An 18,097-nucleotide genomic window follows, 5' to 3' on the forward strand; every position below is an offset into this window, starting at 1 on the left:
ATGAAAACCCCCTTTACAGAGGCTATTTCTGGGTTGGAGGCTTCATCTCCTCCTAGCTCCCATAGAAAGAAAGACAACCTAATGAAGACTAAGTCTCTTCCTTCGTCCCCCGCTGGGGATCCCCAGGAACCGAAACCAAAGAAAGTTAAATTGTCGTCTTCTGAACGGACTTCTTCAGCTCCGAGGCTTTTGGAGCCGAGATGTACAACTCTGAAGCTGTCGGCACCGACTCCTACTACGGCACTGAGTGCGCTTCAGACAGCATTGGAACCAAGGGGCTTCTCGGCTCGGACCCTTTTATTGGCACCGACCATACAGTCAATGCAGACTGCTACGACGTCTAGGGATTTTCCAGCACCTGTACCTTCTTCAGCACCCGACAGTGCTCTCGGCACCGACTCTCCAGTCGGTTCTGAGTACTCCTTGGTCGGCGCAGACTCTCTCGACACCGATTACGGTGCCTGTTACCGCTACGGCACCAACCTTGTTGGTGCAGACTCTGTTCTCGGCACAGACAACTCTCTTGGTGCAGACACCAGTAGTACAAGCCATTACAACACTGTTGCCTTTGGTGCAGACCTATCCTACCTGCTGTTATGACTTATTCTCCTTTTAAAGACCCCTTTGTGAGCTCTCAATTTGCTCCATCTCTAGACAGACCTTACTCCCCCTCCAGCTATGTCCATGAGATCCACTAGAAGCTTCTCTGAACATGATGTGGCACGCATTGTGGACCACTTGCTTTCGGCTAGAGGAATCCCACCTCCCAAGACCTATCCCTCCCTTGGAGGGGAACATTTTTCCTCAGAGATCCCTACTTGTTCTCCTCTGTCATCTTCAGCCTTTAAGCCCCTTCCTAGAGCACAGACTTCCCCTGCTGCGGCTCCTTTTTTAGACCTTACTAAGGAACCGCAGCTGCCTTTTTGGCAGGATAGATACTTTACTCCTGTCACTTCTCAGGATGCTAGCTGTGGCACGGTTTCCCCTGTGTCCCATGGCCATCGGGAGACTCCTAGTCTGCAGGCTGGATTTCTTGAGCGAGGGGTGACTGTAGGCTCCCACTCCTCCTTAGGTGGACCAGCCTTCCAACTTATGGAGAAGGCTCGTGCCAATGTAGGCGATCCTGTGCCACCAGGTTTTCCGTCCTCCTCTGGGCCGCAACTCACAAAAGCCACCCCTGGCGTACACTGGGCACAAGGGCCTCAGGATACACTCCCACAGGAGGCCCTTCTTGCTCTGTCTTCCCCAGCATCTCCCTCTGAGGAAGTTCATCAGAAGCGTTTGTGTAAGAGGAAACACGTGGACTCCTCAGAAGAGTCCCTCATGGAAGACACAGATTTTGATGATGGGGAAGGGTCCCCTTGATCGCCCTATCTTTTGAGATATCCTTGAAATCCTTAAACAGAGAGGTGACTGGCAGCCCTCTAACCCAACCTCTGAAGAGTCTGTGTTCCTGCAGGCCTTTTGTGCCCGGACCCTTCCTCCTGGGTTACTCCACCTGCTGACGAACTTGTCCGGCTTGTTGTGCAGCGTGCATGGAAGGCTCCCGTCACCATTGAAGCCATTCTCCGGAGGCCAGATAAAATCTTGTCCCCTCCAGATACTGACCCCCACTGGTCCAAAGGTCTTCCAGTAGATGCCATGATGGTGGCAGCCACAACTAAAAAGGATCTGGCAGAAGAGAGCCAGACTGCCCATCCACCCAACAAGGAGTCCCGGGCACTGGACAGATTAGAGAAGTGTACCTTTGCATCATCGACCTTTCCAGTTAGGTCCCTGAATTATATGGCACATTTTACCAGGCTTCAAAGAGACTTAATTTCTGAGCTGTCTGAAACTTTGGCCGGAGCTGTGTCTGATGAGGTCCGTGACAAAGTGGCCTCACAGCCACCCTTGAATCAGTATCTAACTCCTCCATGCATCTGATTTTTCATGCATCAGAGGGAGCAGTTAGAGCAGCGGGTGCAGGCATAGTCATGAGACGGCATGCCTGGATGCGCCTTTGTGACCTCGTGGAACCCTTCAAGGCTTCCTTTCTGAATGCTCCCATTGAAGACTCTTCGTTATTTGGACCCAAGGTGAAAGACACACTGGCTAGATGTGAACAGGACGGTAAGACCCTTGCTGCTGTGGGCATCCGTTACTGTTACCCTCAACGGGCTTTCTCCAGAAACCAGAAGAGCGGGAAGATGTGGCACAAAAAGTCTCAAGGTTCTTCCCTTGATGCACAAGCCGATTTCTCCCCTAGAGGCAGAGGGGGAAACTCATATGGAAGATGCCCCTTTCAGGGCAGAGGAGGTCCACGTAACCAGGGTTCCAGAGACTCCTTCTCTGGCCAATCCTAGCAGTGCTCCCGAAGAGCGGCCCAACCGCTTTGCTCTGAAAGCGGTTGAGGGTCGTTTCTCTTTGTACCCTTCTGCCTGGCTCACCATTACCACCGACTCTTGAGTACAAAAGATAACGTCTCAGTGTATTAAACAAGTTTGTAAAGGTACAGAAATTCTGGATGGTCACAATTCAGTCTATCTCCCACTCTTGGAAAAAGACGATTGGATGTGCTCTATAGATTTTCAAGATGCGTCCTGTCACATAAAGGTGGACAGACCATCAAGAAGATTCCTTCGCTTCTGTGCGGGAGCCAGTCATTACCAGTTCCGAGTACTGCCCTTTGTACTCTCTACAGTCCCCAGAGTGTTCACAAAGTGTATGGCAGTCTTCACAGCTCACTTGCGACTACAGGGATTCCAGGTGTTTCCATACCTAGACGACTGGCTCATTACCGCCCCCACCAGACCTCTATTGGAAGCAGCCTTGGCATACTCTCTTCACATTGCAGGAAGGCTAGGCATAACTATAAACTGTCAAAAATCCAACCTGACCCCATCTCAGTCCATAGAATTCATTGGTGTCCTGTTGAATACTAAAAACTGCAGAGCATCCATTCCAGAGTACAGAATCCTAAGGATAAAACAGCAACTCATACCGATCCTTTCAAGAGAAAAATCCATGGCACATTCTGTTCTCCAGCTGCTGGGTTCTATGGCAACCTCCATCACTATTGTACCCCTTGCAAGGTTCCACATGAAGCTTCTACAATGGCTACTACTCACCCAGTGGTATCCCTTTCAGTACCCTCTATCATCCAAGATTCGGGTAATCCAAAGGTGCAAACAAGACTTAATTTGGTGGATGTCACAGAACCCATCACAATGGTCTCACCCCTTTACCCCCTAACAGCCCAAGGCTAATGTGACCACGGACACCTCCCTGATGGGGTGGGGGGGGGTCTATTTCTGGGAAAGACAGTCCAGGGCACGTGGTCCGAAATGGAGACCCATCTGCATATAAATGTCCTAGAGCTAAGTGTGGTGCTTCTAGCAATGCAAGCATTCAGTCCCCCTACTGCCATCTGGGACTATTGCGATACAATCAGACAACATGGCAGTAGTCTGGTACGTCAGCAAACAAGACAGAACCAAATCTTACCCACTTTGTCGGGAAGCCATGAGAATAGGGCAATGGGTGATGGCTACCAACCACTTTCTCATCGCAACGAACATTGCTGGGAGTTCCAGCGTGATAGCAGACAGACTCAGCAGATGCATTCTACAATCTCACGAGTGGTCCTTTAGTAGCATCTGAGATTTTCAACCGCTGGGGTTTCCCTTGCTGCACCTGTTTGCATCCCTGATCAATTACAAATGCGGCAATTACTTCACCCTGATTCCCCCTCGGGGACAGTCACCCAGGGACACTCTAGTCCACGATTGGCCCTCGGGTCTACTTTATGCTTTTCCCCCGCTTCCCCTCATTCCCCAGTTCCTGAAGAAAGCCTGCTGGTTGAAGAGCAAAGTAATCCTCATAGCGCCATATTGGCCTCGTCAAATTTGGTTCCCCTTTCTATGGCCTCATCTGCTAGATCAACCATAGATTCTCGATGCAACTCTGGAGTTGATCTCCCATCCGCAGAACCTGATTCACCCCAACTTGAACAGCCTGAAGCTCACAGTTTGGCTCCTCCACTTCCTGTGATTGCCGGGCAGAATGATCTTGTGACTTTTTTTATTGCATCTCATAAGTCTTCCACCAGAAATACATATCTCAGCAAGTGGAGAAGATTTACTATTTGACTGAAGGAAAAGCAGATATATCCCATTTCAGCACGGTGCTGGTGATACTGGAATGCCTGTCAAATTTATTCCAGTCTGGCCTCTCTGCTTCTACCATTCGAGTTAATTTGGCCGTAATATCTAATTTTCACAATGGTGTCCAAGAGTCTTCCCTTATGTCACACAAATTATGCAAGACCTTTCTAAAAGGCGTAAATAATTTGAAACCCCCATTTAGAGAACCTGCCCAGCCACGGGACCTGTCATTAGTCCTGCAAGCTCGGACAGTCACCTTTTGAACCAGCTTCTTCATGCGACCTCAAGTTTCTTTCATGGAAAACTTTGATCTTGGTTGCCATTACTTCTGCCAGACGTATTTCTGAACTTCCAAGCTCTGTGCATCAAGCGGCCCTACTTGACCTTTCATAAAGATAGTGTCATTAAGAAGTAATCCTTCCTTTCTGCCAGAAGTGATCTTTGAAATGTCCATTAACCAAACCATTGAATTGCCAGTTTTCTTTCCCAATCATTCTAACAGGGGAGAGCATTGCCTACGTACACTAGACATTCACAGGCAAATTTGTTTCTACTGTGACAGAACTAAGGCTTCTCACAAATCAGATCAGTTATTCTTGGCCTATTCTGGACCTAGATTAGGAAGTGCTGTGGTCACATCGGCTAAATGGTTATAAGACTGTGTAACATTTATTTACAAAGAGCACAATATCCCTCTAACTAAAGCCATAAGGGCTCATTCCACAAGGTCGGTAGCAACTTATGCTGCCTTCCATACTAGAGTTCTTTACATGACATTTGTGCAGCTGCAACTTGGGCTAGACCTCATACCTTTATCAACCATTACAAATTGGATTTGGCCTCCAGAGGAAGAGCCTCTTTTGGTTCAATGGTGCTCAGGAATGTCCTTCCATGAGAGAGCCACCCAGGAATAAAGGTAGCCGAGGACTCTGTCCCAGATTTAAGAAATGAATGAGAATTAACAACATCAGATAAAGAAGTTATGTCTTACCGTTCCATCTGTGTTGTTGATCCTCATTCAGTCATTACGACCCTCCCTCCTTCCCCCTCCTGAGGCTTATAGTGGATCTCACCATCCGGGTCCGTTAGGTCATTTGACCAGAGGTAGCCTCTACCTTCTTTTGACTTGCCAACTCAATCTAAGATAACAGGGAGAGGGGAATTCTGGGTAAGAGTTTAGCTCGAGAGTTTATGGCTGGCGCAAGCTTGGGAGATGTCTGGCTCGGTTCCGAGGTCGGAGCCTGACTACCCAGACGTAATGACTGAATGAGGATCAATTACACAGATGGAAAGTTATGGTAAGACATAACTTCTTTTTTTTTTAGTACTAAGCTTTAGTGTGATTAGCTCTTACATAGACATTATTTTTATTGCACAACTGGTATGGAAAACTTTGCTGATGCAGTGCACCTTTTCCAGCCATGAACCAGATATCAATGGCAAACACAAAGATAGTCTGTAAGACAAATAAATTGAATTGCCAAGACATAGCTGTTATCTGAGAGGAAGCCAGAGTACCTAGTGAAGAGGGAGAAGACACAAAACCACAAAGACATTAAACTGATATAAGGAACAGTCATCAAAACAATGGAGTTTTGGGCCACCAGTAAAGACCGTGTGTCACCCTTTAATCAATGGTGGGTGAAGGTATCCTAGGATAAAGATCATCAACAATAAATTCAGGAGGTGGATTTGGGGTGACCTCAAAAAAAAAAAAAAAACCTGCTGAACATAACTTTGGGGTGTAGGGGTGATCATAGATATGAATATGAATTAAAAAAATGCTTATGAATTCAGGAGGTGGAAAACCCTGTATAAAAAACAACAGACTTGAATTTGGGAAAGGTAAAGTCCTGTAATAAGAGGGGCAGAGAGCCATCAGCCATGAGCTAATAAGCACATTTTATGAACTCTAGTAGTGGTCTCAAAAAAAAGTCATTGTTTCTTGTTTTCTACTAATGTTTGTGTAATCTTCCTATTCCATGCATTACTTACTCCACTGACTTGAAATGTAATTGTTGGGAAGGTACCTTCATGTGCCAGTTAAACATTATGGTAACAGCTTTGGCAAAGTACACTCTACAAAAGAGAGGGCATGTCCCAGATTTGTATGTGCAGTACACACTAATGTAGATTTTATTTGCAAATGAATTTCTTGTCAGTAGCCTCTTCAATTGTTAGATCAGTAATTCCTTGTCTTGGATCACAGTTTCGGTTAACTTTCCAACTTGTCTGTTTTATACCTCCCCAGTGTAAGTCTGTAATACAGTTTGGCAAGTAGTTCAGTACTCTGGCTTTGCTGTCTGCTCATTTGGTTTTGACTTGAGAGTTCAGTGTTTTTTTAATCTGGGAATGTTTGTAGAGGTGAGAATTTGCAATTATTTGCACAGTATTTAGCTAGTCATCTTAATTATGTCATTGTATTCTGTCATGGATTTAGTAAATTTGTTATATTGCTAATTTGCTCAAAGATGTTTTTTTTTTCTTTTTTTCTTTTGTACAGTCAAAGTGAAGCACAAAAACACTTGCCCTTAATTTTGTTGTCTATATAACAAGACGGTACCCCCCACAGGGGTTAACAGTACAAAACGGAGATTAAAATTTGTTTTAAGCAGCATGCACTGAAGAAGGATATACACAAGAAAGAACTGGTGGTCCAGGTGTACACAAACCTGGGATTTGCATTATGCCTTCCCTTTGTTTGTGAGGATCTTTAGAGTGAGTCGAACAATTGAAGATGCGGCCATGGACAGGCTCCTGGCGATGGATTATGCTTATTCTTTTTGCTTGGGGAACATTATTATTTTATATTGGTGGGCATTTGGTAAGAGACAGTGATCATCCAGATCGCTCCAGCAGAGAACTGTCTAAGATACTCACCAAGCTTGAGCGCTTAAAACAACAGAATGAGGACCTGAGGCGAATGGCAGAGTCACTCAGGTAGGCAGAGCTTGGAATTTTCACAGTTGTTGAATGGCAGACTTTCAGGGTTGTGCTGAACATTGGAAATGTAGATCTTAAAAAAATGTTAAAAGGAAATCCCTTAATAATTTACCATCTCCATCATTATGAAGTGGCCAGATACTTGAGAAACACATTTTGAAAACCATGATATTTGTGCATTTGTTGATGAAATAATTGATCTCTAGTTTAAAACTTCATTTGTATGGAAGATCTAGAGTTTTTGAATTAATTTGTATCAATGCTGAAATGTTTTTATTTACTAAAGTGAAATTCATATCACTGTGTATTCTGTAAGTTAGTTTAAATGTGTAATCATAGATATGATTGCATGGTCTTCACAGTTACCATGGTCAGTAGGCAGTAGGTATAGAACCATTACCAGTAGAAGTGTCTTCCACGGTGGCTGTGTAACATGTACCACCTGCAGACATGCTGTGCCATCAGTAGTGGCATGTAAGCATGGTCTTGTGTCATTTCCATTGATAGCCATCTCTTGCAGGAGTGTTCACTGCAATTTATACCTTTTGTTTGAAAATGTAATATGTAGATTTTTTCATAGGTTCATAGGTTCATACTAGGCTATCTGCCCTAGGGCATTTATAAGCCTAGCCAGAGTTGTGTGGCTTTCACCACCCCTTAGGTTGAAGAATACTATACCCATTAGTTTGCCGTGCCTCTGTCCAGCAGTGATACAGAGATGATCCCCGGGGTAAACCTACGATCTCCCATCCACTGGTCAAGATTCCTCTTGAACAGAGCCAGCGAGGTGCTCTGTCTCACATGGACCGGGATTCTGTTCCACAGCATAGGGAGTCTCTGGGTGATGAATCTGTCCCTCCAGCACGTCCTATTTATATCCGTGTTGAGGTTTAAGTCTCTTGCTCTTGTGGCTCTGGTGGATTTGGATTTTTTGAGGTGGAGCATGTCCATTAATTCCGGGTTGGACATGGCCTTGTATTTCAGGCACAGGTCACCTCTGAGCAGACGGTATGCGACTGAATAGAGCTGGAGTTTCTTCAGTCGGGCAGCATAGGGCATATTTTTGAGCCGCTTTATCCTTTTGGTGAGGAACTTTTGGGGTCTTTCCAGTTGCTGCAGGTGTCGGGTAAGATACATTCCAAATGGGGCATTGTACTCAATCATTGGTCTGATAAGTGTAGAGTACAGGGGGAACAGTGACCTCCCTTGATCTGGATGTGAATCCCTTCATAATCAGGTGGGCAATGTAGAAGGTCCTCCTAACCACTTTGGCAATGTGAGTGTCAAAAGAAAGGTTACTGTCAACTTGGGTCCCCAGGTCCCTGATAACCTCTTCTGTGCTTAATGGATTGCCACCTATGTGGTAACTTGGGGTTACCTTGTTTTTACCAACGGGTATGACTATACATTTTTTGGCGTTTAGCTTAAGGCCATGGCTCTGGCACCAGTTATCCATTTCTATGAGACCTCTCTGAAGGATATCTGTGTCTGATGGATTTTCAACTATGGCGCCCAGTTTGCAGTCATCTGCAAACTTTGTCAGCCACAATCCCCCTATGTTTGCCTGCACTTCTGAAAAGTAGATGCCGAACAAGAGGGGGCCCAGGACTGAGCCCTGTGGGACACCGCTTGTGACCGGCTTGGAGTCTGACATGGCACCAGCAACTCTAACCCTGTGGGTTCTGTCCTTGAGCCAGTTTGCAACCCATCTTGTGACATATGGGTGTACATTTAAACTGGTGAGCGTTTCTATGATACCCGAGTGGGGTATTGTGTCGAAAGCTTTTGCAAGGTCAAGGTAGGCTGTGTGAACTGCCTTACCCTCATCAATGGCCTTGGTGACTGTTTCAAAAAAGTCGACCAAGTTCAAGAGGCATGATCTGCCCTTGACAAAGCCGAATTGGGTAGGATCCAATGTCTGTAGGTCCCCTATGTCTTTATTTATGAGTTCCATTATGATCCTCTCCATAGCTTTGCAGACCAGGCTTGTTAAGCTTATGGGGCGGTAATTACCAGGGTCCGTAGAAGCACCACCTTTGTGGAGTGGGACCACATTTGCCGTACACCACTCTTTGGGTACATATCCTGTGGTAAGGCTAAGATTAAACAGCAGCCTTATGTGTGGGTTTAGTTCCTCATTGAGTTCGTGTAGCACACAGCCGGGGACACCATCTGGTCCCATTGATGCTGTGTTTTTAGCTTTAGAGAGAGCAGTTCTCACCTGGGCATTTGAGATGATTGGGAGGCTACATTCTGCTGGGATAGATATTTCTCATTTTGGGGGAGGAGAAATTTTCACTGAACCTGTCTGCCAGTATGTTTGCAATGTCTGTGGGTTCAGTGGGTTCAGTGATTGTATCATTTTGGACTAATTCTGAGCATATCTGGGAGTTTCCACCCAGATTTCTAACATAGCTAAAGAAGGCCTTATGATTGTCTTTTGAGTCCTTGGCGATTTTTCTCTCAAAGTTGGCCTTGGATGATTTTATGAGTGATCATAGTTTTTTACTAGTATTGATCAGAGATGTCTTCCCTTTTAGGGATTTTGCTCTATCTTGTAGAAGCTTTCTCCTCTTGTTGTAAAGTTTGTTTATGGCTGGGGTCCACCAGATTGGGCGCTTGCCTTTGGTGGAAAGGGTCTTGATTTTATTTGGGATTGCTTGATCCATGCAATCCTGGAGGTGCTCATAGAAAGCATTTGTAAGGGATTCAGCAGCGTGGGTTATGGTTTCCAATGGCTCAGGGGCCTTGAAGGATACCACACCAGTCTTAAGAAGTGTGAAGTTGGCTTTTGAGAAGTTCTTCACTGTGGTCTTTTTTGTTGGGGGTGGGGGCGGGATGTGGATCTCCAGTGAGATTAGTTTATGGTCTGATCTCACCAATGAGGGATATACTTCGGTGTGGAGCATTTTGTCCCCATGTTTGTGATGATCAGGTCTAGTATATTTTCACCTCTTGTGGGAATGGTGACAAGTTGTTCCATAGCATTTGAGTTTATGAACTCCAGGAACCTTTGGGCTAGGGTATTGGGGCTTGAGTAATGTTCCCAGTCTATGTTTGGGTAGTTGAAGTCACCCAATATGATGGTGTTTGGAGAGACATTTATACTCTCCAGTGTCTTCAGGAAGGCTGTGTGGGGTTCCTGAGTTTGAGACGGTGGCCTGTAACATGCTACAAACTGTAGAGCAGTTTTGCCTATGGTTAATTGCACCTGAATGGTCTCTGATGCTTCGTGAGTTGCCACCAGCCTGGAGGTGTGGGTATCCTTGATGAATATGGATACATCCCCTCCTTTTGTGGTACGGTCCGGGTTTTGGGGCCGGAACGCATGATATGAGGTAAAACCTGATAGTGCCGGGGTGCTCTCAGGAGCCTTGAACCAGGTTTCAGTCACAGCACAGACATCGATGTTCTCCATACTGAGGAGGGCTTGAGGCGTGCATCTTGAGATTTAGACTTCTGGCATTGAGCAGCATTACCCTTAGTTTTTTCCATTATTGTTTTCTAGGGCGGTGGGTTTAGAATTTGAGCCTTGTCTAAAAAAGGTACTATGGGAGTGGCAAGAGCCTTTGCCAATATCCGGAAACCCAGGGGTGACAGGTGCAAGCCGTCCCTTGCGAAGCAGCATGGCTTGTCAAGCATGTCATTCCAGGCAGACAGACATTGGATCCCCTTAGAATGACACCAGAAATTAAGCCAGTTATTAAAACTGATCATTTTGTCCCTGTATTTTGGCATCATTCTTGGTGAAGGTAGGATACTGCTCAGGGTCAGGGTCATACCAGCCTGGGCTACATAATCTGAGAGCTCCTTTATGTCTCTTTTCCTGTAATCCAGGGAGGTACGTCTCAGGTCATTCACACCGACATGGACAATGACTGAGTCATACTTGTACTTGCTGTGGAGTGACCTGAGTGCTTGTGTTATGTGGCGGATTCTAGCGCCCGACAGGCAGCTTACTGTGACCCTCTCCTTGTTCAGTCTGGTGAGTGGGACGTCAGTGTGTCTGACTATGGAGTCACCTATGACAAGTGTGTCTGGCATTGTGTTTGGCCTTAAGGGCTGTGACTGATTTGCACACTGACTTTGTGATCTATGTGTTGCTTGTGTTATGTCATGAGGTGGCAGTTGTTTGGGTGTCTGCTTTGGAGGCCTCTGCTGTTTTGGTAGATTTTTGATCAGTGCCTCCGAGTATGTCTTTGTGTGTTTGTGTTTGATTTGTAGTTGTGATAGTTCTATGTCAGACTAGGTTTATGTTGTGTGTGGTTACCTTCTCCTCCTGTCTGGTTTTGCCAGTCCTGAGTTGAGAGAGCTCAGCCTCCAGTTTGGCTATATAGTTGCATCTCTTGCATGTATTTGTGTTTTGTGGGAGGAGGAGAGGGTTGTCTGTGTACATGAGGCAATTGTAACATTGCCTCAATATTCCCAGATTCACCAGCTGAGCAGGAGAGGACGCTAGCAACTGACCCTTTGACATGCTAGAAGAAATGAAAAAGTTTGCTGTGTAACTGAGTCAGAAAGGACCTATAGGGAAGTGGGTACTCAAGGGGGTTTTAAGCTAGTGAAGTACTTTGTATAATATAGAAGTGCTTTACCTGACTAAAAAATGCTTTAGGAACAAGTGCTGAGCTTTACAGATAGAGAATAGACTGTTTAGATTACAAGTAGAGCAGTTCTAAGGGAAAAAATGAAGAGCAGACTTTACGGAGCCAGAAATAGTTTAACCATCTTTCCTCGTTTTCCACAGGCCTTGTGGGTCTGTGAACAAGTTATGCCTGATATATATGGCCATTCCTTCATTGATAGGTGGGAGATGAATGACCAGTCCTGTACACTGTCACTTATGGGGTACTGTGACATCAGTGCAGACTTGTGCACGTTTTCAAAGGTACAGCCTAATTCATATTTTTCTAACTAGCGTGCCATTATTCTGACCTAATGACACAGGGAAAATTCACAGAGCTATACCTCATTGCAAAGTACATTCCTCATTTTGAATCTTAAAAAGTCCATGTTCTTCACTTCGACACTGAAATGATCTGTTCCACATTCAGTGTTAAGAATTTAACTGATGTCCATGGAAATAATATTGAATCATATAACTTCTTGTAAAGAAGTTATTATAATTATACAGTGGATATAAAAAGTTTACACACCCATGTTAAAATGCCAGGTTTTTGTGATATAAAAAAAATGAGACCACAAGAAATCATTTCAAAACTTTTACCACCTTTAATGTGACCTATACCCTGTACAATTCAATTGAAAAACAAACAAATATGTTAGGAGGAAAATATAAAAAATAAAAAACATACAATACGCTGGTTGCATAAGTTTGCACTCCCTTAAACTAATACTTTGTTGAAGCACCTTTTGATTAAATTACAACATTCAGTCTTTTTAGGTACACATCTGCCATCAATTAGAGACTCTGCTTAACCCCAAATAAAGTTCAGCTGTCCTAGTAAGATTTTCCTGACATTTACCCATTTGCCTGCTACAGCAAAAGCCATGATTCGCAGAGATCTTACAAACCATCAGAGATCTCATTGTTGAAAGATATCAGTCAGAAGAAGGGTACAAAAATTTTTCCACAGCATTGGATATACCATGGAAGACAGTCATCAGAATGTGGAGAAATATGGGACAACAGTGACATTGCAAAGTAATGGATGTCCCTCAAAAATTGAAGAAAAGACTAGACAAAAACTGGTCAGGGAGGCTGCCATGAGACCTACAGCAACACTGAAGGAGCTGCAGGAATTTTGATAAGTACTGGTTGCGTACTACATGTCACAACAATCTCCCATATTCTCCATGTGTCTGGACTATGGGGTAGGGTTGAAAGACGGAAGCCTTTTCTTACACAGAAAGACATCCAGATTCAGCTAAAATTTGCAAAGCAATACATCAAGTCTCCCAAAAGCATGTGGGTAAATGTGTTATGGTCTGATGAGACCAAGGGTGAACTTTTTGGCTACAATTCCAAAAGGTACATTTGGCGCAAAAACAACACTTTTATTTATTATTTATTTATTTGCAGTTGATTTACCAGGATAGTCCATTGGGCCAAAAAGAACCCGTTTTCAATGGAGTCCTGGGGAGAAAAGCTCCAGTACAGATAATTGGGTACATACAAGGATTGCTAAATAATTATACAAAATGGTAGATAATAGTCATAGGGAGAAAAGCTCCAGCACACACAGAATTAGGTTCAGACAAGATTGCTAATATTTATAGAGAAGTGGTATCACCATAAGAACACCATCCCCACGGTAAAGCATGGTGGTGGCAGTATCATGCTTTGGGATTGCTTTTCTTCAGCTGGAACTGGGGCTTTAGTCAAGGTGTAGGGAACTATGAACAGTTCCAAATACCAGTCACTTTTGGCCCAAAACCTTCAGGCATCTGTTAGAAAGCTGAAGATGAAGAGGAATTTCACCTTTCAACACGACAGTGACCCCAAGCATACATCCAAATCAACAAACGAATGGCTTGACCAGAAGAAAATTAAAGTTTTGGAATGACCCAGCCCAGACCTAAATCCAATAGAATATCTAAGGGGTGACCTGAAGAGGGTTGTGCACAAGAGATGCCCTCGTAATCTGACATATTTGGAGCGCTTTTGCAAGGAAGAGTGTGCAAATATTGCCAAGTCGAGATGTGCCATCCTGATAGACTCCTACCCAAAAAGACTGAATGTTGTAATTAAATCAAAAGGTGCTTCAACAAAGTATTAGTTTAAGGGTGCGCACACTTATGCAACCAATGTATTGTACTTTTTTTATTTTTATTTTTTATATTTTTTCCCCTAACAGATGTGTTTGTTTTTCAATCAAACTGTACAGTCAGTTACAGGTACAGGTTATAGGTCACATTAAAGGTGGGAAAAGATTTGAAATGATTTATTGTGGTCTCTTTTTTTTTTATATCACAAAAACCTTGCATTTTAACAGGGGTGTAAACTTTTTGTATCAACTGTAATTTAACTCCTTTTAACTATCCTGTATGCCTTTAGAGATGGAAGGTTGAGAGTTATATTGGAGGTCCTGTCTTTAGTTTTGATAATATGGATATGTCTGAGGAACTGGTGTGAGACATCCAGAAGGAATTGAACAGCTATTGGCCCACATTATTGTCTTGGGGAATGGGTGGTAGTTTTTGTACTTCTTGACAAACCCCTTGGTGAAGACTGGGATCTATCAGCAGACAGGAATTTCAGGGAGCTGTGTTACCCAAAGCACATTTCTTGTTGCAGACATTGTTGCATCTTGTTTACTGCTGAAAGGTAAATTGGTGAGTAACACAAAAAGTCCTGTCCTAAAAAAAATCCTGCCCCAGGATGGTGAACAAGCATAAGCTTGAACTTTTTTTTTTTATTTACTTATACTTTGTTGACTGTATTAGTTCTACTACGAGCAAGACCTTCGACAGACCACCATGGCTCTGCTGCTAAAACAAATAACTTTAATGAACATATTAAAAACACTGAGTGGGAAAAGCTGTTAAAAACAAAGAAAAGCAGGAGTAAATTCAATACCGATAAGCTCTTTCGGCTAAAATAGCCATCTTCAGATCATAATTCATGTCCTGCTTCAAAATCTATTTAAAAAAATCAAGTGACCAATTTCGAGTTTGGAATAGGGCCACATCCTTTTTGACAACCAATAATTTAACCTCCAACCATATTGATCCTCAAAGTAAGATAGCCAATCACGAGCTGGGGGTAGGCTCAATATGGTTGGAGGTTACATTATCTGAAGAAAGGCTATTTTAGCCGAAAGCGCTTATCGGTATTGAATTTACTCCTGCTTTTCTTTGTTTTTAACAGCTTTTGCCACTCAGTGTTTTTAATACGTTCATTAAAGTTATGTGTGTTAGCACCAGAGCTGTGGTGGTCTGTCGAAGGTCTTGCTTGCAGTTTCTTTCACTTCCCTCAGCAGCTTCAGCAGTGATAAGTGTTTTTACTGGATTAGTTCTACTTTGTCAATGGCCTCTTTTTAGGCGAGACTCTAGTTGTTATTCGTATTGATTAGGAGAAATTTGGCCACAGCACTGCTGTACTATCCCTTTTGGAATTGCTTGATTGAGCCGGAGGGCTCCTGCAGTATCAAGAAAGACACCTAAGGGAAGCTGCAACATAGAGGAGGAGACAGAGAAGCTGTAGAGAATTTGGAGATAGAAAGTGAGAATTTGGAGAAGAATTTGTTAGGTATGGCATTTCAGAATGTGATCAAAGATTCCTGTGTGGTGCATGTTAAAAATAAGCAGCATGTAGCTGTCTCAATGGGCAAGGAAGGAAGCAAGTCTGTTGAAGTGGTGCAGATAACGGAACTGGCGTCAGGAGGGCTTGCAAATGATGATCTGTTAAAAAATAATCAAACAAGACAATCCAGGTGACAGTTTAAAAATAATCAAACAGTACAATCCAGGTGACGGTTCTTTTGTTTCATGGGGTGAGATGGTAGATAACATTTTCAGAAGTGCATGCATGCATACATACAAATATTTCAAGCACAGGCATTACACTTGTTCCCATAACCAGTGCCCAGCCTGCTCTTAAAAATATCTAAACTAGTACTTGATTTAATGTAATTTGGTAGTCTGTTCCATGCATCATCTGCTCTGTCAGAGAACCAGTTAGTGCACTTCTCATTCCTGTAGAATCTTCTACATGGGTTGTGTGATGATTCTGTAGTACTTATTGATAAACCCAAACATTCCCAGAGGTAGTTGTCTCTAAAAGCCCTAAATACCTGAATAAGATCTCCTCTTAGTTATCTATGAGGCACTGTACAAGTTCAGATATTTTAGATTTTCATAATAAGTTCAGTTTTCACATCCATGTATGCCCTTGGTGTATTTCTACTGTATTCTTTCCAGTTTACTCATGCTTGTTTTTTTTTTTTTTAAGTTTCCATATTGTTATTCCATACTCAAGTTTGGGTCTAATGTAACTAACAAACAATGACTTCTTCATTTCTGATTTCCTAGATTTTATAAATCCTTTTATACCTAGTTCTGTAGCTATCATTAAGCAGTTGGTTGGTATGATTAGAAAAACTCAAAGCTTGATCTACATATGTACCCAGGTCCTTAAATGAATCTACCATTTCAATCACTGTGTGCTGCATTACATATTCACCTTCCAATTTGCCTCCCAAATTTCATATACTTAGTTTTTGATGTATTTATCAGCATAGTGTTCTCCTGTGCCCAAATAGTCAGTTTAGTCAAGTTATTTTCTTAAGGGTGGGAGGTAGGTGTAATGGTTAAGGTGCTTGCCTTAGAAACAGAAGGGGTAGGGTTTGATTCTCACAGGCTTAAAATGGCCCATGAGGGCAGTTAGCCTAGTTCTAATCTATGATCTATGATCTGTAACACGTAATCAGTTCACCCAATTTCAGGTCATCTGCATATAGACTGTACAACACCTCAGAGAAAAAAAATAGGTCTGAAAGATACAATCTAAACATGTAAGGGCCTAGGACAGAGCCCTGTGGGACACACTGACTGTAACCAAGAATTTCACCTGTCCAGTTGCTGTATGATGCTTGCCATGTTCTGTTTGTAAGTCATGCAGCTGTCCCATCTTATCAAGAGTACATTGATACCTAGTTCTAATTAACTGATCAGTGTTTTGTGTATGACCATATCAAATGCTGAAGTTAAATCTGTATACATTACGTCACAGCATATTTTCATTCATAGCTGTTGTTAAATTGTTATAGGACATCATGTTACAGGTCCAGTTCTGACAGTAACTTATCTAGTATTGCCTTCTCCATTATTTTCCACTACATGAAAGTAGACTTAAGGGTCTGTATGACTCTGGGATTGTCCTACTCCCCTTTCCCTTAAAGACAGGTTTAATAAGCACATGTCTCCAGTCTTGTAGAATTTATCCATATTTATATGACCTAGTAAATAATAGCTGTAACGGTAAGTTCTTGCTTGAAGTATTCTCGGATCATTATTACTAATTCCATCACCTCCCTGAGCTTTGGTTTAATCCAGTTTGCACAGTTCCTTTTCAATATAATCTAATTTGGTTCCAGTTTCTGTGATTATCTGGATATCACTAGCACAACTTATCACCTCCTTTGTTGAGCCAAACTGTTTTGCATAAGATTTTGTAAATATATCTATAATCTGCTGTGTCTGAGAATCATCATCTCCTTTTGGCTGTTCCCGTTAGGGGTCGCCACAGTGGATCACCTGTTTCCATTTCTTCCTGTCCTCTCAATCTTGCTGTGTCACACCAACCCACCTGCATGTCCTCTCTCACCACATCCATAAACCTTATCTTAGGCCTTCCTCTTTTCCTTTTACCTGGTAGCTTCATCCTTAGCATCTTTTTCCCAATATACTCAGCATCCCTCACCAGCACATGTCCAAACCAACGTTTCTAAACCTTCCAACCTGGGCTGACCCTCTAATGTACTTATTCCTAATCCTGTTCACCCTCGTCACACCCAGGGCAAATCTTAATATCTTTAACTCTGCCACATCCAGCTCAAACTCCTGCCTTTTTGTTAATGCCACTGTCTCCAACCCATATAACATAGCTGGTCTCACTACCCTCTTGTATAACTTCCCTTTCACTCTTACAGGTACTCGTCTGTCACAAATCACTCCTGACACTCTTCTCCACCCACTCCATCCTGCCTGTACTCTCTTCTTCACCTCTCTTCCACACTCACCGTTACTCTGAACTATTGACCCCAAGTATTTAAATTCGCCACCTCTACTGCTTGCATCCTCACCATTCCTCTATCCTCCATCTCATTCATACACACATATTCTGTCTTAGTCCTGCTGACCTTCATTCCTCTTCTCTCTAAAGCATATCTCCATCTCTCCAGGGTCTCCTCCACCTCTTCCCTACTCTCACTACAGATCACAATGTCATCTACAAACATCATAGTCCACGGTGACTCCTGTCTGATCTCGTCTGTCAACCTGTCCATCACCATTGCAAATAAGAAAGGGCTCAGAGCTGATCCTTG

General features: G+C 43.2%; 1 protein-coding gene across 5 annotated transcripts in view; it reads left to right on the forward strand.

Moving 5' to 3' along the window:
- Positions 1-18,097, forward strand: part of FUT8 (fucosyltransferase 8) — a 2,643,272-nt gene that overhangs the window by 1,531,409 nt on the left and 1,093,766 nt on the right. For all 5 annotated transcript variants that reach the window (XM_044073921.1, XM_044073918.1, XM_044073919.1 and 2 more), the window contains one exon: positions 6,649-7,085. In XM_044073921.1, the coding sequence (XP_043929856.1) occupies positions 6,883-7,085 (203 nt within the window). In that variant the 5' untranslated portion in view covers positions 6,649-6,882. The remainder of the gene's footprint in view (positions 1-6,648; positions 7,086-18,097) is intronic.

This window comes from Protopterus annectens, chromosome 6.part0, assembly GCF_019279795.1.
Source record: "Protopterus annectens isolate FY-2018-M chromosome 6.part0, PAN1.0, whole genome shotgun sequence".
Classification (NCBI taxonomy): Eukaryota; Metazoa; Chordata; order Ceratodontiformes; family Protopteridae; genus Protopterus; species Protopterus annectens.